The sequence below is a fragment of the Schistocerca piceifrons genome, chromosome 2 (assembly GCF_021461385.2).
Source record: "Schistocerca piceifrons isolate TAMUIC-IGC-003096 chromosome 2, iqSchPice1.1, whole genome shotgun sequence".
Lineage (NCBI taxonomy): Eukaryota > Metazoa > Arthropoda > Insecta > Orthoptera > Acrididae > Schistocerca > Schistocerca piceifrons.
The window spans coordinates 706,202,781-706,223,923 of NC_060139.1; the positions used below are offsets into that span (position 1 = coordinate 706,202,781).

The following is a 21,143-nucleotide window of genomic DNA, read 5'->3' on the forward strand; positions in this document are numbered from 1 at the left end:
CAGCACACAAATCCAGATGGTCCTTCTCGACACTTAGTGTAAAATATTGATGATAGTTTGTGGTAGTGTAAAATACTGATTATAGTTTGTGGTAGGGTCGCCGTTCAGTCAACAACGGCTGCTTGACTGGTGTGGTAATTGGTATGTGAATCTGCGATCCGATTCCGTTATCAACTAGGACGATGGTCACGTGGAAGCTCCTTAAGCCACCGACACCCAACGTCAATAAACAGCTGATATATTAGGTCCATCGTGTCGAGCAGTTCTACGGTACGTTGATCCAGCCTCCAGCAGGCTCACAACACATGTCTGAAATTCAGTTAATTTGACGAATTTCGAAAGCGTTGTGGTGAATCTACAGTATTTACTGATCCATTACAATCTTGTAAAAATAAGATTATTTCCTCTGTTAGTCGATCGCAATTGTTTGCTGAGGCATTTTATGTTCAGTGCAGGGTTACTACTGTGTATAGCATGGCTCTTGAAACCAGTCACCACTGCTTCTATACGCGTGCTCCACGCAAATCTAGTGTCTATGCCTGACATCTGTGGAGATGTTCATTTTTAATATTCAACTACTTTATGTATCTGTACCATGCCATTAACACGCAGTCTTTGCGTTGATAATCCCACATGTCGTGTGCATCTCTTTTTCAACATGACTTTCTACAATACGACAGTTGTGCGCAGTACTGACTGCCTTCTGATGTAACTCCCTGCTTTCTGTCCACAGGTGGCGCCGCCGAGAGGGCCGGCCTGAACGCTGGAGATACCATCGTGAAGGTATGTGCAGCAGCGTCTTAACTAAATCGCCTGGTTGTTGCTGAACATGTGTTCGACAATGTACCTCTGTTACTGAGAAATTGAGTCAACGAAGGGTTCCCGGCAGTTTACATTCTCTTGTTACGCGTTTGATTTGTAACAAAATGGACAGCGACCACATCCCAATCGTATGCTGCACAAATCAACAGTGTAGTCAAAATAAAACTGACTCGGAATATGTTTTTAAGAAGTCACTCAACAACGTGACTAAGTTAATGTACAGCAAAACTACTCTTTATAGAGGGTGCTCAAAATGGCACTTTTGACATCGTATGCAGCTCTGTGCGCGATTTGTCAAACTGTTGGGTACGCTTTTGCCAGAGGCATGGCAGTAATAGCATTTTCCGGCCAATGCACAGATGAGCCAATATATTATTACCACCTGCTTAAAGCCGGCCGCGGTGGTCTCGCGGTTAAGGCGCTCGGTCCGGAACCGCGCAACTGCTACGGTCGCAGGTTCGAATCCTGCCTCGGGCATGGATGTGTGTGATGTCCTTAGGTTAGTTAGGTTTAAGTAGTTCTAAGTTCTATGGGACTGATGACCACAGATGTTAAGTCTCATAGTGCTCAGAGCCATTTGAACCATTTTGAACCTGCTTTAAACCGTGTTTTCCCTTTTTTGGAACATAATATAGCAGCAATTCTACGCGGCGTGGGGTCGACAGATGTTTCGTAGGTTTCCATAGTTGGGTGGCTCCAGATGTCTACGCACAGATCACGCGAGTCCCATAATTTACGGGACCGTGTTTTCTGAGCGAGGAGCTGACGCCCAATAGCGTCCCAGAGGTGTTCGCTGGAGTCACATCTTCCAGATCTGGTTGCCAAGGCATCGACGTGAATTCACTATCGTGCTTCGCACAACACAGTAGCACGATTCTGGCTTTTTGCCACCAACACTTGTCCTGCTGGAAGATTCCATCTCCGCCGGAGAAGACATCAAGCACGAACGAATGCAGGTGGTGCGCAGTTATGTTCACATAGTCCACACTTGGCTTGGTGCCTTCGATTGCTATGACAGATCCAGTGGAATCTTAGGTCAGTGTCCACCATTGTATAATACTGCCCCCCATCGGCCTGGGTCCCCGTAGCGGTTTTTGTTTCGAGCAACCATTCGTTCAGAAGACGGTGTATCCGGACACGAGCAGCCACCTGGCGTAACAAGAAACGTGATTCATTCGAGTAGACGATATGTTTCCATTGATCCACGGTCCAATCTCGATGTTTCCGTGCCCACTGCAGTCGTAAATGACCATGTCGTTGGGTCTACGTGGGAAGGGGGTGGTTTGCTGCGGAGCCCAGTGTTCAAAAATGTACAGTGAACGGTGTGCTCCGAAACACTTGTGACTGACTGCATCAGCATTGTACGCTGTCGTCAGAGCTGCCACACTTCGCCGCCTATCTTGCTTTACAGACCAGGCAGGGGGTTGGGTTGTTTGGAGAAGGAGACCAGACAGCGAGGTCATCGGTCTCATCGGATTAGGGAAGGATGGGAAAGGAAGTCGGCCGTGCCCTTTCAAAGGAACCATCCCGGCATTTGCCTGGAGCGATTTAGGGAAATCACGGATAACCTAAATCAGGATGGCCGGACGCGGGATTGAACCGTCGTCCTCCCGAATGCGAGTCCAGTGTCTAACCACTGCGCCACCTCGCTCGGTGCAGACCAGGCAGGGCTCCGTCCTTCGCGTACTGCGATAAGGCGTGGACATCCACTTGTGGTTTTACAACCCTTCAACCACTTTCCATAGATGTTGACGACAGTAGCACATGAACAGCCGACCAGATTCGCCGTTCCAAGATGCTCGTTCCCAGGTACCGGACCGTAACAATCGGTCCTTTGTAAGAGTCTCGTATTCAGTGGATTTCCGCGTATGCGGCCCTTATTGTCGCCAGAATGATTCCCCATTCGTCTGTACTCCGCTTATAAACTTTCCTTACCGCGACACGCGCCCGCTACGCCACCAGGTGGCATTCAGTCTCGCTGTGGGCACTGTTAATAATATTAATGCTCATCAGAGTATTTTGGCCATCCTGTGCTTCCGTCAGTACAGTATGGAGGCCTAACCAAATGGCAACATTTCATGCTTAGGTCCAGGAAAGAAGTCAACGGCCTTGGTACAGTGGTAACATAGGTTCCCGTCAGATCACCTATGTTAGGGGCTGTCGGGCTTGGCTATCAACTGGATGGGCGATTTTCCGGGACTGCCGAGCGCTGCTGGCAAGCACGGTGCACTCAGCCCTTGAAAGGCGAATTTAGGAGCTACTTGGTTGAGAAGTAGCGGCTCTGGTTACGAAATCCGCCGGCAGAGCGGATCGCTGACCACATTCCCCTCCGTATCCACATTAGCGACGCCTAACGGCTGAAGTTCACAGGGCGGTCGGTCGGTAACGTCGGGCCTTTCGAGGCCTGTTCGAATGGCGTTCAGTCCAAGAAAGAAACAGGAACGAGGGAGGCGCCGTTCGAAACTGATCTGCACTTTTTTTCGTCAGTTCGTAGTCACTTTGGCAACAGTTATCTACACCTGCAATCTATGTGAACAACAGTCAATTTGGATTCTAGCACTGTTTGACTTTAATCTGATCTCGTATGCACATTATCGCTTCTTTAAATCAACACATTTGTGCACTGAAATTCATAGACAGGTTAATTGTTCCTCGAATATCTTTTCTCCAAGTGAAGTATAATTCTGAGCAACAAAAGCCGTAAACTTTTTGCAAAGTTAACTTCTTCTTCTAGTCTTGTAGACTCTCTTAAATTTCTGTCTAATAACACATTTTTGGGCATCGTCAGTGGAATATTTATTTATATTACCTCACTTTATCGTCTTTGGAGTAAATACCCGAATTCCACTCCCGACGAAATCATGCCCCTCCTTTCGTAATTTGCGCTTCAAATGCGCACTCAGTTGTAACATTTCTCAAGGACGTATCATCGCTCTCTACGTCGGCGCTGTCCCTCTTTTCTTCAGAGCGTCATCAGTGAACCTGATTGCTTCATTAGCATACTGTCTCACTTGTCCACGTCGACATTTGCTGCTATACCTTTCCCCAATTGCACTACGAGGCTACTATGCACCATATTTTGAACTGTAAAATTACTGTACTCTAAGTGACCATGTTAGCTCCCACTGCGACTGCGACTACAGTTGGCTTTCGTAGTAATAACAGAACTGCCTGGTGTAACAGTATTTCAGTAACTGCTACAAACCTATTACAAGGTTTGTTTAGTGGTTAGAGCGACGTTTGCGGCTCTGAAGTGTGGTTAGCAGCTTAAACGTCGGTTTTGAAAATTTTTATGGCTTCATACGATAATGTCACAACACCAACTCATTTCTGGTATTTAGAAAACTGCGTTTCACTTATCACCCCATTATATCCTCATATTACAAGGCTAATATTGAGGCATGAAATTTCCCGCTACGAGAAATTACTTTACATATTCGTAGAATTTAAAAGCACAGTCATTCATGAATTTTATAGCTGCCACGGAAGAAGAGTTGAGGAACAAAGGAAGCTGAACACGGGCGATAGTGGATGTGCAAATGGAGCTGCACGTTCTTTGAATGAATATGCCATTCGATTAGGCAATGGAACACTTAAACTACCCTGTTTTGACTGTTCACCTGAAAGATGTTACGAGACGCAGCTTGACTGCAAAGCTATTACAGTCTGCTGACTTGAATAGAGTGAATTTCGGTCTGTGCTTCTGCGGATATCAGCATAAAAAGGAATGCGCAGCCACACATTGATTACCGTACTTGTTTTTTATTCGGTAGGAGCTGGTTTCACAATGCGGTCCCCCTGGTGGTGTGCGTCGCCGCTGTTTATTACATGCAGCCTCAAACGGGTAATGGAATACCCGATTTCTTCACGTGTCTTCAAATTGTATTCAGGAGGACTGGTATTTCGCTTCGCCGTAGACAACATACTTTCATGGTGAGATTACTCAAAGTGCTCATTTCTACAAAAACGTTCAGAAAGCGTATCCAGCGATTAGACGGCACAGAGTGCCGTTTTTGGGGAAGAAGAAGAGTAGAATTTTCTGGAGACGCGTTCCTGAGAAGAAATCTGTTTTGGAAATGAAAGAGAGACTTTAAAAGCGTTACAGAGTGAGTACAAACTCGATTGGACACGGGTGAAGAGGAACTCGTTGGTGGCTGTTTTAAGGAACCGTCCAAAAATCTCCTAGAGTGTTTTACTGGAACCGCAGGAAGTTTACAGTGTGACTGGTGGATAGGAATTCTTATTCTGCTTCTCTAAAATATGAGTAGTATGAACAGCGTCCGTATCAGTAATATTGCAGAATTCAGCTGATTGTGTAAATGCGAGGTACGCTCCCGAAATACGTTTTCCGTAATGGAGTTTATTTATCCTGAAAAGCCAAAGTAATGTGTTGTGTATCTGCCATTTTGAGGGTCCCCTAGTGTTCCCAACACGCTATTCGAATATTCTGCATCTCTGTGATTGGACGTGGAATAATAGTCGCCATTTTAACCGACTCGAAACTCGATCACAGATAACGCGCCTGTAAACCTTTCACCTCTTGCGTCGCCACCTTCCATTTAATGACCTGCGTGGAATCAAATACAAATAGAATAGTCTTACGATGAAACCTCCTGACAAATTAAAACTGCGTGCCGGATATGGACTCGGTCCCTTTGTCTTCCGCAAGCAATGTTCCTGCCGACTGAGCGATCTAGGCACGACTCAGGACCCACCCTCGCAGCTTATTTCCGCCAGCGTACGTCTCCTACTTTCCAAACTTCGCAGATATTTTCTACCATACCTCGAGGTACGTGGGTCGTGCTTCGATAGCACAGTCGTTAGAGCATCTGCCCGCAAAAGGTAAATGCCCTGGGTTCGAGTCCCGATCCAGCACACAATTTTAAACAACCGGAAGTTTCAGGTCAGCGTACGTATTACTGCAGGGTGAAAATTCAACCTGAAAAGTATTAATAATGCATTCGCATCATTGACTGGCGCTGGTATACTGCTGTCCTTTCACCGTTCTTAAGCTCGAGATTTGTTGTTTAGCAAGTTTTTCTACCTGTACACCATTCTCAGAGCGTTTCCCGAGCAACGGAAAGGCACACGATTTCACAAGAACGCAGGAAAATCAATGCTGTTGGTGTATTCATTAGACGGCATTAGTAATCGGTAGCAATCTGATCTTCCTCTCTTCTCAATATGTGCTTGAACCTTCTGGCACCGTACTACAGGTATATGCTTAACAAGGAAAGGATGGAATACTTACTAATTTGTAAATGTTGCCAAGCGCGGAGTTAGCTTTCACCACAACTTTCACTCTGTTCGGACAACCTTGCAGCAACATGACCTTTTTTTACGGACTTCACTTCATCACAGTCACATGGGAGCACAAATTTAGTAACATGTCAGTTCCACTGAAATAGTTGATTAAGTCGCCTGCAGATGGCGTGGCGTGAGGTGAAACTGGAAGCAAATGCTTGAGGTGTAGATTTGCGTTCAAGATGGTGCTAACGGTGGTGGTACTACACAGTGTCTCTCGATTGCAGTGCGTAGCTTACAAGGAACCCCTTGAATGCGATGTCGCAAGTTCAGAGTTTAGTAAGGGTCACTTGAAACTGTTTTGTTAACAGTTATGATAGGACAAATGTTAGCTCCTATTGTGCTTTAGGAGGGCGACAAGAAGTGAATGTCCGGGAGGTACACAGATCAACCTTCTATGGCCATGTATGTATTACACTTTCCAAAGTGGACATCGTCGACATTCAAGAAATGTTCGGAACAAACCATTAACTTGCACCATCAGCATCGAATGAAAAATGGCACGCCACAGTGATAGCAAAGGTTTGCACCATCAAGATCGAAGGCGAACTCCACGGAAGTCACAAACCGTGCAAGACGTTCAGCTCAGTACCCCCTCTTAAAGAATGCGCATAGAATCGTATTGGTGTAAAGGAGTGATGAGAACTCATGGAATGTGACGGCACGCTACCGAATGCGAAACAGTCTGTCATGGAACTTACCCCGAAATGGCCACCCGTTAAGGCGTAGCTGCAGTTAATGCGATAATGTGTTTTATAGACTCGGAAAAGACAAACCTCTATTGGCTAAATTTGTCCAGTGGTTCCAGGTAGTATGAATTGTAATGCCACACGCTTTTCAGGAGGGATAGTTTGTTCTAAAGGAGCATGATTTTTGTTCGCAGACTAGGAATAAAGCAAAAGCAAGTTATTTTGACCAGCTATTGGCTAAAAGCAGTGCTCATACCATAGTTGTTCTCTTTCGCCCATATTCCCACTCTTGCTTGCTGCGACGTAAGTATTCCCTACTGCTCTTGCAAGATCACGCACACGAGAAAGAATCGTAGGGGGCAGAGCATCTCCAACTTCTCGCATGACAATGACTAACTTTCCAGCTAATTTACACTCCAGGTCAACAGTCGGCATAATTGCATATGAATGCGTTAAGGCATCGTGTTCGTTGATCTTGATACAGTTCTGTTGGTATCTCTTTCAGGATCCCTTTCATGTGGATTTCCTCTTCAAACCCTGATTGCTCGGTTTTGAAAATAGTTTCTTACTGAACGATGTGATAAGTTTGTTTATCTCATGTACAAATTTTCCGCAGTTTACAGTGCCTCGTCAAGTTGACATTGTGTTTCAAATTTCATTACCTTACGTCTTACAATTCTGTAGCACAGTTTGAAGTTATGCGGCCATCCACTGCTCCCTTTTAATCCCTGTAATCCACGTCGCGAAAATATCATGTGCATAGTGGTAGTAGGTCACTAACATGTACATCCTGTAAAGTGTATCGAGCATGTTCGACATGCGCAAACACCAGTTTTTGTAACAAGTGTGCCGTGTCGTCCCTAGAATATCTGTAGTACTTCAAATGCGTTAACATGGTCATACTGTTGCGGACTTACTTGAAATCTGGTCATAATTATTTTTGTACTGTACTGTGGATAGTCTTCCAGATGCGTAATTACGTTTAGTACCTGTTCCAGGGGCAACGATTGGCCTTTACTACGTTTCACTAGAGACAGGATTTGTAGCTCCCTGTCCGACAAGGATGATGACCTACAGGGCTCAACATGGCTCCCATTCTACGATGGTCGTAAACCCATCTAATCGACATTGTTAATCATGAGATATCTAACAACGCGAGCAGCATCTCGCGGAACGATGAACTGCAGTCCCGATAGCCAACGATCCTGTCGAATTTAGGCACGTGTTAATACATTTATCCAGCTTACACGAGACATCACACAGTATTCACACAAATAACCAACGTTCAAATACGATTTCTGAATGGAAAAACCTTCGTGTAGCCATTCCTTAACCTACATTCAGAATGTAAATTGCCTTACTCTAGCTACTTCGTGCGTTTGCTCTGAAATGCTAATTATTTCCAAGTCCAAGCATGTAGTGCGCTTCATTCCAATTTGCAGTTCGGTGCATGTCACATTCTTGGTGTTGCAGTTTTAATGACGAGCAGTGAATTTTGGGTACAGTAACAGAACAAGGTTACCGTCATCATCGGTTTCGCGTATACATTGCCTACTTTCAGAACCCATATATTGTTAGTATACGGCGAAATTCAAACTTTATCTTTTCCATCTTCTCCTTGGTGGCCCACTCTGCGGAACCATGAAGGCTAGTACCTGTACAAAGATTTTGGCAAACATTCATCGCTCATCCGTTCTATATATTTCCAATTTTGACGCTGTACTAACAACCAAACGTCCAGATTCAGTCTGTCAGATCGGTACCAAAATGAGCACGAGAGCAATTCGGAAAACAAGGTCCGATTGGTCACGAAATGGAAACAATATTGGAAATCCTTTGAAGCTTTGCACCGCTGTGTTGATCAGTGTCTCTAGTATGCCCGTCGAATGAGTCAGTTAGGCTCTTCGCAGTTCTCAGCGCACAGTGAGCGCACAAAGAACTGTCATGCACTTACTTCTTCAGTACAGTTCTCGGCCACACACTGCAGAGGCAATGAGGACGTTCCGTCAACGCTATCGCTGGGAAGCGTTTGATGACCCACGATACAGCCAGAATTTGGCTCCCTCTGATTTTCATCTCTGCTCGAATGAACCGCTGACTACGAAGGGAACATATTGGCACAGACAACAAGCTGCAGTCAGGTCTAGAAGATTGTCGGAAAGTACAAGAGGCTGCTTTCTATGACGAGGGCAAGGAAACTTGGTACAACGCCACGACACATGTCTAAGTCGGGGCGGCGACTACATGGAGAAGTAGCTGGAAGATATAGCAAGCTGTTGCAAATAAAACATACTGTGGTTCCCATTTCACGGTCGATCGGACCTTACTTTCGGAGTAGTCGTCGTATATCGATATAGTATCAACCAAAAGACCAACATAGCTTCTGCTGTGTGCTGTCAGCCAGGAGAGCGTGCGTAAACGGTAAGTAGTAACACAAGACCTAAGGAGCATAGGAACAGCATAACGGTGAGCGCCTGTCGTGTAGAGCTCCCGTAGGGAAGTTGGTAGAGCGTTAGTTTGTCGTACCAACGGTCCCGAGCTCGAGACCTGGTCATGCTGTTCAGTTTTACGCTACTGCCACTACTGCAGCTGACAGTTCTGTTCTACGATATGAATCCGAACAGTGCTTTTACATGTCAGGAACGTGTTGTTCCATATAAAAGTTTCACACGTACTACAGTCCAAAGACTGACACGAACAGAGCTTGAACCCGGGAGCCTTGATATGACAGCCTAACGCTCTGCCGACTTCCACAAGGTAGCTCTGCAAGACAGGCGCTCAGAGTTACGCTTCCTCTGTCCTCCTTAGGTGAGGTGTTTCTTACTGCTTACCGTTTACGGAGTCCGACACCGGTAGCTGAGTGGTCAGCGCGACAGAATGTCCATGTTAAGGGCCCGCGTTCGATTCCCGGCTAGGTCGGAGATTTTCTCCGCTCAGAGACTGGGCGTTGTGTTGTCCTAATCATCATCATTTCATCCCCACCGACGCGCAAGTCGCCGAAGTGGCGTCAAATCGAAAGACTTGCACCCGGCGAACGGTCTACCCGACGGGAGGCCCTAGTCACACGACATTTACATTTACCGTTTACGCAATTTCTCCTGTACGACAGCACATAGTACAAATTATATCGGAGTTTTGGTTGATACTCCGTCCTTATACACTCCTGGAAATGGAAAAAAGAACACATTGACACCGGTGTGTCAGACCCACCATACTTGCTCCGGACACTGCGAGAGGACTGTACAAGCAATGATCACACGCACGGCACACCGGACACACCAGGAACCGCGGTGTTGGCCGTCGAATGGCGCTAGCTGCGCAGCATTTGTGCACCGCCGCCGTCAGTGTCAGCCAGTTTGCCGTGGCATACGGAGCTCCATCGCAGTCTTTAACACTGGTAGCATGCCGCGACAGCGTGGACGTGAACCGTATGTGCAGCTGACGGACTTTGAGCGAGGGCGTATAGTGGGCATGCGGGAGGCCGGGTGGACGTACCGCCGAATTGCTCAACACGTGGGGCGTGAGGTCTCCACAGTACATCGATGTTGTCGCCAGTGGTCGGCGGAAGGTGCACGTGCCCGTCGACCTGGGACCGGACCGCAGCGACGCACGGATGCACGCCAAGACCGTAGGATCCTACGAAGTGCCGTAGGGGACCGCACCGCCACTTTCCAGCAAATTAGGGACACTGTTGCTCCTGGGGTATCGGCGAGGACCATTCGCAACCGTCTCCATGAAGCTGGGCTACGGTCCCGCACACCGTTAGGCCGTCTTCCGCTCACGCCCCAACATCGCGCAGCCCGCCTCCAGTGGTGTCGCGACAGGCGTGAATGGAGGGACGAATGGAGACGTGTCGTCTTCAGCGATGAGAGTCGCTTCTGCCTTGGTGCCAATGATGGTCGTATGCGTGTTTGGCACCGTGCAGGTGAGCGCCACAATCAGGACTGCATACGACCGAGGCACACAGGGCCAACACCCGGCATCATGGTGTGGGGAGCGATCTCCTACACTGGCTGTACACCACTGGTGATCGTCGAGGGGACACTGAATGGTGCACGGTACATCCAAACCGTCATCGAACCCATCGTTCTACCATTCCTAGACCGGCAAGGGAACTTGCTGTTCCAACAGGACAATGCACGTCCGCATGTATCCCGTGCCACCCAACGTGCTCTAGAAGGTGTAAGTCAACTACCCTGGCCAGCAAGATCTCCGGATCTGTCCCCCATTGAGCATGTTTGGGACTGGATGAAGCGTCGTCTCACGCGGTCTGCACGTCCAGCACGAACGCTGGTCCAACTGAGGCGCCAGGTGGAAATGGCATGGCAAGCCGTTCCACAGGACTACATCCAGCATCTCTACGATCGTCTCCATGGAAGAATAGCAGCCTGCATTGCTGCGAAAGGTGGATATACACTGTACTAGTGCCGACATTGTGCATGCTCTGTTGCCTGTGTCTATGTGCCTGTGGTTCTGTCAGTGTGATCATGTGATGTATCTGACCCCAGGAATGTGTCAATAAAGTTTCCCCTTCCTGGGACAATGAGTTCATGGTGTTCTTATTTCAATTTCCAGGAGTGTACATCGTTTGGTATCGATCTGACTGACTGACATCTGGTGGTTTAGGTGTAAGATTTTGTCATTTATCTCGTAAACGCTGAGCGTCTGGCGTAAATCTTCATTTCTTTCGCTGTCTCTCTTTACCACCCCACAACTGTCTGAAAAAAATCTCTTTTAGATGTTTGTTCTTATCAATGAAGACCCACGCTTCACACCTACACTGACGTGCTGGTGACGTGATACTCTTGTGGAACTTCTTTTTCCTTCATGTTGTACACGTACCTTGTTAATACCTTGTTAAAGGTTTCAATTTTCCTTGCAATGTTGTTATTGAGAAGGCGATAGTGTGCAACCAAAGACAGTAAACAGGCTGATACGTTCAACAGATTTGTTATTAGCATTCCATTTGCAGCGGACTTGAGGTAACCAACAAATGCCGTAGATTGTTTTTATGTAGATAAATTTCAGAGTTTACTCTTCCATTGCTTTATTCAGTTGAAACAGAGCTCGCTGTAATATGCCTTCAGAATTTGAGACTATTGTCTGATCGTCGACGAACAAAAGCGTCGTGTCAAAGATGTCGAGACTTATGTCACTGTCAAAACCCGTATTTAGACGTCTCGTTTTCCATTCTCGAATGGCGAGATAAATGTAGAAGTTAAATTAGCGGGAAAGAACAGCCGTGTTGTACACTCCTATTAATGTTTTCTGAAATGAGTCGTCTTGACCCGTTTTCCCCTAAAATAAATAAAAATAAATGTATGACATGTCAGTCACTTCTCCGTAGGTAGATATTTCTTCAAATTGCTGAAATCAAACTCCTATTCGCAATTAGTTTATTAAAATTCGCGACCAGTTTTGACTTTGCAGGGTTCATCAGAGGTTTTTAAAGATTATAATACAAGGAAATGGAGTTGTTAAATGTACGAAAAGAGCGAAAAAATTATCCGACACTAGACACGTAGTAAATACGTATCACAAAATCAGGGGAAGTATATTTGAAGATGAAGTAAACGTTAACAATTTTCGGATCTAGTGGCGCTTGTAAAATGACAGTTACAGAAAGTTAAAAGTTCTTTTTTGTATATATGGTGTTTTTTGTTTATATTTTTCGTTTTTAGAACTGATGATGGCTGCAAAGCCGAAATCGGTCATGAATTTTAATAAACTAATAGGTGACGAACACTTTGATTTCTATCATTCAATACGTTATAAAGGTCACACGTCTACTCCATAGGTCCAAGCGGCCTCATTTCGGGATGTCTTTCGTTTTCTCCAGACATGTCAAGAACCTCCTGGATGAACAAATAGGACAGCATCCACAGTACCTGACTGACTTTGTTGTCTCAGGGCTTTGAGACCGTCTACGTCACGAACCTTACCCAGGCTGTCTAGCAGCCGTTATCGAGGCTCGTAGCAGGTTCACCCGCTATAAATGTCCTGTGTTGTGACCTAGCAAGTGGAAGTCAGCAGCAACTAGCTCCGACAAGAAGCACACCAGATTTAGATATGGTCAGTTAGAGGTTCTCAGATTTGTGCTTTTCTAAGGGCGTCCATTGAACAAACCGAAAAAGCCACTAGCTTAAAGTGGTGCTTAAATTAAGTAGAAACTCGAAGTTGCGAGGTGGAGGTGAGCGTACATGAATGTGACACTGTTAATTAGTGAACTAAATCCATGGATTTGAAGGGTGCTTTTGCCATTCTTACAGCTAGGCTCGTTGTCCGACAAACGTTACGTTGATACTGCACGACTGACGATAGAGAAATTGTAGCAAGCGCCATGTCACAGATACGGAAATGTAAACATAAGCGCTGCGGGTGTGTGAAGTACTGTTATCAGCCTACGAGCGGCAGGACTCGCCCGCCCTACAGATCACTGCCGCTCCGTTACTTCGTCTTCCGGAGAGCAACAGTGTGTGTGAAAGTGTGAAGGAGTCTGATACCGAAATACGAATGGGACGGAGTGTTCAAGCAAGCATGTGTACACAAACCTGGCACCTGGACGGCAGAGAAGCGCCAGTGCGTGACTCACGAGCACTTCGGCGCCGCCGAGCTGATGACGGATACTGCTGTTGCTAAATCATGCGCAAGTCATACGCTCGGCGTTTTTATTCGCCTGTAGCCCCAAAACCACTTCTCAAAACAGAGCGGAAGCGTCACTGCACTTTCTGTATTAAAAGAAAATTGAGACAAGAATCACGCAACCGAGTTACGAATGCAAAACGCTATTTCAAGTTGTAGAGACAACGTACTTAGTGTTCACGATAACTAGCGCTAACTGAACAGGAAAACTGTACCTAACATGTGTCATTGCGGCGTTTCGGGAGTCTTACGAACACACAGTGTACATCGATATATCCATTTACGAACATTGAGAGGATGAATTTCTGTTGTAATATGTTTCAGATGTCGAGTTAGCGATGTCTTGGCAAACCACTCTGTGGCTAATATGTTTCAGATGTCGAGTTAGCGATGTCTTGGCAAACCACTCTGTGGCTGACAGAGACTAGTGTAGCACGGTGTGTTATTTCAGTGTGACCACGTTTTGGACGTGAGGGGCTTCTATCTTGACTGACATGAATAACACAAATAAAGATGAATAACATCTTAAAGACACTGTACTCCTCTGCATGTAGCAGTTTTCCTTAGTAATAGCAATAGCTCTTTATATATATATATATATATATGAGGACAATATGATGGGGACCCATAAACTGTTATATTTTCACTAAACAAGGTTCTTTGATTATTGTAAAAGTGAAAACTATCTCTAAAAGCTAGTCATTCACTTAAATTACTTTGCAAGATAATGAAGTGCAACAGTAGGAGTAATTCAGGGTGGGTACCAAAACTACACTATCTTTGAAAATGTGCGTAACTTCACTTTCAACAGTACTACCGCAAATCGGTTCATCAAAGATTTATATGTACTTGTACTTTAAACACCTGTGAAGCAGGTATTCTTGGCAATAATACATACTCCTTCTTGCGCTGTAATCCTACAAAACCATATTTTATAATAAACTAAGTATACTTTAGCAAAAGCCTATCCACTTAACTTTTATGGTTTAGCTTTTAAATAATTAAGGTTTTCACTTTTCTATTGATTGATCTTTGAATTTTTGTACTTCAGTTTCGTACCTTAACAATTTCACTTGGAGTAGTTCATAAACAAAGCATCCAAATTTTACTCTTACTTTAACTTTTGCTATTCCTCTGACTTTAGACAAAAAATCACTTTCAAACACATGAATGCCAGAATTGTTCATTTAAATCAGGATACTCGGTTTTAGTAGCGCTTAGGTTCGCGATCAGGATTGAAGTTATGGTTTCGAACACGAATGACGTTTTATGTGATTATTATTGAAACACACACAGATTAGCTGGTCCATGTCAATATACATTACATAACTGAATGTATGAAGTCTGTGAAGCAGTGGCGAAGATTAGTGGCACGCGAAACGGCGGCTAACTGTACTCACGGCCTTGATGTGCGAATGATCTATAAAACATCTTGGCGTCGGATTTTCAACATATTAGAACCATTCCATTATTCCGTGAAAACTAAATAATAGCCAGATCCACATCCGAGACAAATCCCTTCTAATGCAACTTCCAATTGCCTCTCTTAACACCGTCGAAGTATACCGAGCTAAGGCTAGCCACACAATGCGTGCCGTTCACACAAAGGAGCCTTTCAGTTCGACCGCCAAACCCGCCCTTTACATCGCGCCATTCCACTTTCGCTGCGGAGGGACTTCCCTACAGCGTTTACATGTTACAAATACAAGTGCCCTAAGCATGAACCAGCTTTTAACAAACATACTTCTTTCATAAACATATTCATATTACAATAATTTAAAATTCAACATATTCTTTTGCTTTTTTCATATATAAATTACAAAACTCTAATTTTCTTGCAATACATCAAGGAGTTCAAACAACACAGAATGTACACTTCATAAATTGCAGATATGCAGTTACTTTAAATAAACCTACTCTTAATCGATATAAGTGTTACCGACTCCATTATGGTTCATTGTTGGATCGTTTGACACTTGAGCTGCCAAGGTTGGCACGCAAAAAAGTGCTCTTTCACCAGGATAATGCACCATCCCACACATCAGGGATAGCGATGGCGAAAGAGCATGAATTGGGCTTTGAATTTGTTCCTCATCCACCCTATTTACCAGACTCAGCTCCAAGTGACTTCTGCCTGTTCCCTAACTTGCAAGTTTGGCTTGCTGGAAGAAGGTTTCACCAAATGAGGAAGTGTGAGTTGCAGTCAACGAGTATTTTACAGAGTATTTTACAGAGAATTTTACAGAGAATCTATTTTTCCGATGGGATGAAAAAGCTGAAGGATCCTTGGACCAAGTGTATATCCCTCAAAGGACACCTCCCGCCGGAGGCGACACTGTTTTAGAAGTAAACTAAGTCATGGGTATATTTTTACTGTCTTCAAAGATTGGCATCTGAAAACAGTCTGTTTGCGAGCAGTCTTCTGGAGGTTTGGTGATGAACAATTCGTATGAAACGTAGATTAAGTAATCTTAAACATGTCCGATGACGATGCACTGTTTTCCAGGTGAACGGTGTCAACGTGATGCAGTCGACGCATGTACAGGTTGTGGAGCTCATCAGATGTAAGTACATACAAGTTAGTTCTTTAGCGTGCAGATGCAAGTCGATGTGCTAGCGGAATTTGATTTTCGCTAACTGTTGGTGATTCTCACGTGCATGTGCAAAGAAATTACTAACCTACATGAGATAAATGTGCGGCTTTTTCCCCCTCTCTCATTCACGAATGGTGTATGGGAAGAAATAATCTCGGAAGGTACGCTCTCTGGCTTTTAATAGCAATTTTATCCGATATGTACCACGTCTCTCTAGCAGCGCCTGCTGTTGGAGTTTGTCGAGCATCCCCTAAACGCTTTCGCCCTAACTAAAGTAACCCGTACGGAAGGTTAACTAAAGTAACTCGTACGGGAGGTGCCGCTCTTCATAGAATATTCTCTGCCTTCTCTGTTCATCCAAACTGGTAAGAATCTAAGAATCCTGGATTACCGAGCAGTGTGAAAGAATAGATGGAACGAGAATTTCTTCAGGAAAGATTATATTCTAGTAAGATTCATGCAATTAGCTATAGATTACAGCGATCCATCGCCAGTAGTGTAATCGCAGTAGGGCATCTCTTCACCTGTCTGTGTACAACACGTTACATTTAGCTACATTCAGAGTCAGTGCCAGTTTCTACATCGCTCGTCCATCGTCTGCATTTCGCTACATTCTGTAAACGACGACATCGACTTAATACAGTCCTACAGAGCTTCCGATGCTAGCCACTAGATCTTTTATAATATACAGATATATCATAATTAACCGCTAGAACTGACACTAGTGAAAGTATATTATAAGCAAATACACTGCGCAACACAATTAAAGGATCTGTTCTTCGTAAACAGCATAATTGTTTTTCTTTGTGATTTAGAAATTTGAAATTGGACACACAGGTGCCTACAGCCTTCCTGTGTTGTGGTGAAAAAGACTGGCGCCCTGCGACGTCGCACTCGTGCTTGGCTACGTTTCAAATTGCATAAGAATCGACACACGCGGAAAAATCAGGCTGGAGTTCAGGCAGTTCATATGAGATGAAAGGTGGGTTAATGATGTCGCACTGGAACCAAATTTCACTAAAATTCTACCAAACGCCACCGTAGAATTGTCACACAATGAGAAGGTTGTCGCACCCTGTCTTACCCACATTTCACCCCTCCTTTCGACGCTTCTGCGATGGAGGTCAGAACCGCGTCGCCCAGCAGTGAAATCATGAGGTCTTCTTATGGGTTGCCGAGGAAAGGAATTCATTGTCACCGCCGCTCAGAATCGACCCGAAAAAGCCTCAGGGGGTGGCGCAATGGCGTCAGTGAACTCGTTCCTTCCCCTGAGGAGCTGATTCTCACACGGTTCAACCCTACTGTAAGGATGTCATGGGCCAGCAACCCCATTGAACGCGATCACATTTCTTTTAGAGTGCAGTGCGACCACAATTTTTGGTCTGCTATACAGTGTGGACCTGCTAGGGACCGTTGAAAACCATGCTACAAAATTTGGATGTGATCCCAGACAGCGAAGGGTGCTTACTCTTTTTGAGCCCATGTGTTTTGGGCCCTCCAATGACGTGATCAAGGTGGGATGCGACATTGACACGTAATCAGTAAAACGGCAAAAGGTCCCTCTAAAGCCTTCCAGAGTGGCAGCACTTTCTGTACCTTCCGCCCAAGTTTGTTGAGCACTTCAAAAATGTACCTGTACAGAGAAAATCCTTTACGAGAGCCCCTGGCGCCTGCAGACAGGCAACCATTTATTACCCCTCCGATCCTGCATGCCTAGTAGAAGGCGCCTAGGCCTCCATCGCGAGTTTTCCCTTTCAACAGATACATTTTTAACATGCTCAACAAGGATGCGTGGCTGGCACCGAGGGTATTGTGGAAGTGAGGGATCTTAGAGAAAGCCTTTGCCTTTCTGTTCACGCATATCTCGATGTCGCACCCGTGTGTAATCACGTCTCAGGAGAGTGCGAAATAGAAGCATAAGCACGCATTGCTGCTTTTGATGGCGTTCAAATTTCATCATATGGTTTTGAACGGTCCCAAGTGGTTTCACACTGTACGCCAGAGCAGAAACTGTATTCAGTCTGCACTATAAAGGCGTGTGAACATATTCAGTTAAGTTGCTGATCCACAGTGTCCTTACAGAAGGGCTGAATCTTCTGGGTGGTGTCATCAGTATCAAAGATCGTCGAGAACGACGTCCTCTTTCTCGTCACACTGCGAACATTAATTTTCGGCCGCGAATTGTGTGGGAATCAACGCCCCAAGAAAGGGGTAGCTTCACTGACGCCCTTTACGCCATCCTTGAGGCCTTTTTGTTTCGATTTTGCGCGGCTGTGTGTCTGAAATGTTTCGCTCGGCCACCCATAAGGAAACCGCATGAATTCAACTGTGGGCGTCGCGATTCTGAACGCGGTCAGAGAGGCGTCAAAAGAAGGGGTGAAATGTTGGTAAGGGGGGATTTGACGACCTTTCCATCACGTGACACTTCTGGGATGGCGTTGGGCAGAATTGTGGTGAAAATTGGTGCGAATGGGACAGCATTAATCCACCTTACACTTCACGTGAACTTCTGGGTTGTGGCCTTCTTTTCGCATATGTCGACACCTTGCTGTCCACACCTTGCTATTTGAAGCGTCGCCGAATCCGAGGGTGGCGTTGCAGGGCGCGGGCTTCTGCACCGTTACGGAGGAAGATTGTAGGCACCTGTCAGTCAAATTTCAATACGGGAAGCAATTATGTGGTTTTGTAAAAGTGATTCTTCGGTTGTGTTGCAGAGTGTAGTTCTAGTTAATGTTGAAACTTACTGGCAGATTTAAACTGTGTGAAGGACCACGTCTGGAACGCACGACCTCTGCCTTTCGAAGGCAAATGCCCTACCATTTTCCGCGAAAGGCAAAGGTCGGGGGTTCGAGTCTCGGTCGGCGTAGAGTTTTCATCTGCCAAGAAGTTTGGTATCAGCTCACACTCTGCTACAAAGTAAAAATTTCATTCTAGTATATATATGTCTAGGAACGAGACATTTACGACATAACTGCGAAAGTGTGGTTACGAGCCGCCACTGACATCAGTATGAAATATTGTCGTAGTTAGTACAAATGTATTTGGGGGGGAGGGGGGCCTTTTGATGAAGTCCCCATCTGACACGGCTCAAATTTCACTCATGACACACACGCAATATTACTACAGTACATTACACTTTACAATTTAATATACACTTGTAACTATTAGAGGAGATCTTACACATGTCGTCAACGCATTAGGATGCAATACTGCCCAAGTTTCTGCAGTGAGTGAGGAAGTATTTCAAACATTCTCGGGTGATATCGTAGACTTAACAGTTCGCTGCTCCATTTCTTCAACCGCGTCAGTGGGAGTGTTGCACACTTCAAAAACCCAGAGGATTGAGGACAGGTGATTTTTGGAGGCCAAGGTGCAGCCTGTGATCGACCCTTCATGTTCTATGTAGGTGCATTAAATGTTGCCTTGCATCAGCAGCAAAATGGGCCGGTGCCCCATAACGCACGCACCACCTTTCCTCAGGTTGCGCAAGGGGAACATTCTCGATCAATCCTGGAACATCTTTCCTCAGAAACCGTAGTTTACTTGAAAGATTGTGTGAACCAAAGAGATGATCTCCTGGTACGCCGGACTAAACATTTAATGAGAAACGTGGCTGATCTGGTGACTCGTGAACAGCATGACGGCTGAGCGCAATTAGAGGGGAATTTAACCGAAAAGTTTGTATTTCAAATAAATTGGCATTAAGTATCAGTTACCTCAGCCCGCCCGGCTAGCCGTGTAGTCTAACACACTGCTTCCCAAACGGGAACGGGAAGGCGTGCCGGTCTCCGGCACGAATCCGCCCGATGGATTAGTGTCGAGGTCCGGTGTGCCGGCCAGGCTGTGGATGGTTTTTAAGGCGGTTTTCCATCTCTCTCAGCGAATGCGGGCTGGTTCCCCTTATTCCGCCTCAGTTATACTATGTCGGTGATTGCTGCGCAAACACTTTCTCCGCGTACGCGTACACCATAATTACTCTGCCAGACAAACATAGGGGTTACACTCGTCTGGAAGGAGACGTTCCGGGGGGGGGGGGGGGGTGTCCACTGGGGGGGCCGAACCGCACAGTAACCCTGGGTGAGTGGACTGCAGTAGCGTGTTGTGAACCACTGAGGGCTCCCGCGGGGACGAAGCCTCTCCGTCGTTTCTAGGTCCCCAGTTCAATACATACATACATCTCGCAAACGGCTCTTTTGCGGTTCCATCTTACTAGAATGTTTGCCCTTCTATTGTAGTATACTTTCACCTGCGACAGTTTTCTCTATTAAGTGTGGTGTACTTTGTGTATTTTAAGCAGTATCCGCCGGACAACACTCACGTGGGAGACCGAGTTCCGCTCGGAGAAAGGTATGGAGAGCCTTTCGTCATATACTTGAATACACAAAGTTACGGGCACCCGGAGGCCGGCGAGTTCCTATGCCGCTGGTAGTAGGGAAACCCTCTGCTTTATGTTTCTCCTGGTTTTCCCGGAAGAGCGCGCCCCAAGACGGGAGGCAGTAAATCAGGCGCTTGAGGTGCGGTCCGTTAACCGGCGCCTTAGAAGCGGCTGTTTGATGTGACCTCCGGGGCCTTTTGTACGGCGGTTTATGTGCTTACGTTTGCACACGTGCGCGTGTGTGTCCGCTGCGTCCACGAGAGGCCGGCGCGCGTGTCTCGCACCGACCGCCTTGTGCTCTCTTGCCGTAACGTTGACGTATTGTGTGAAAAGTAGCGTCAGCTCGGTAATGAGCCGAGACGACTCTGCACGGCTTCTGTAACACACTGTTGTCATCGTAACAGTGCGTATGACAGTGTCGAACTGAACATTTGGGGGCTCGCGTCGAATAGTATACGCCGTTTCTTTACAATTTCTGTACACACTGTAACGCAAACCATCGCTGCCATATCAAAAAAGAAAAAAATGTTATTTTGGGTAAGAGTAATTATCGTAAGAAAACCAAAATAATTGCAGTAAGGTTATTTTTAAATAAAGAGTTGTGATGCAGACCACACCAAAGTTGTCGAATTATGTATTCCTCTCCTCAACTACCCCAGTTTCACTTGTCGAGGTCTTCCGTCTGAAGACTGGTTTGATGCATCTCTCCACGCTAAC

General features: G+C 45.8%; 1 protein-coding gene across 1 annotated transcript in view; it reads left to right on the top strand.

Annotated features, from left to right (window-relative positions):
- LOC124775767 (rho guanine nucleotide exchange factor 12) overlaps positions 1-21,143 on the top strand; it is a 1,141,602-nt gene that overhangs the window by 182,636 nt on the left and 937,823 nt on the right. Inside the window, exons 3-4 of the mRNA XM_047250599.1 lie at positions 734-783; positions 15,964-16,021. Of these exons, the coding sequence (XP_047106555.1) occupies positions 734-783; positions 15,964-16,021 (108 nt within the window). The remainder of the gene's footprint in view (positions 1-733; positions 784-15,963; positions 16,022-21,143) is intronic.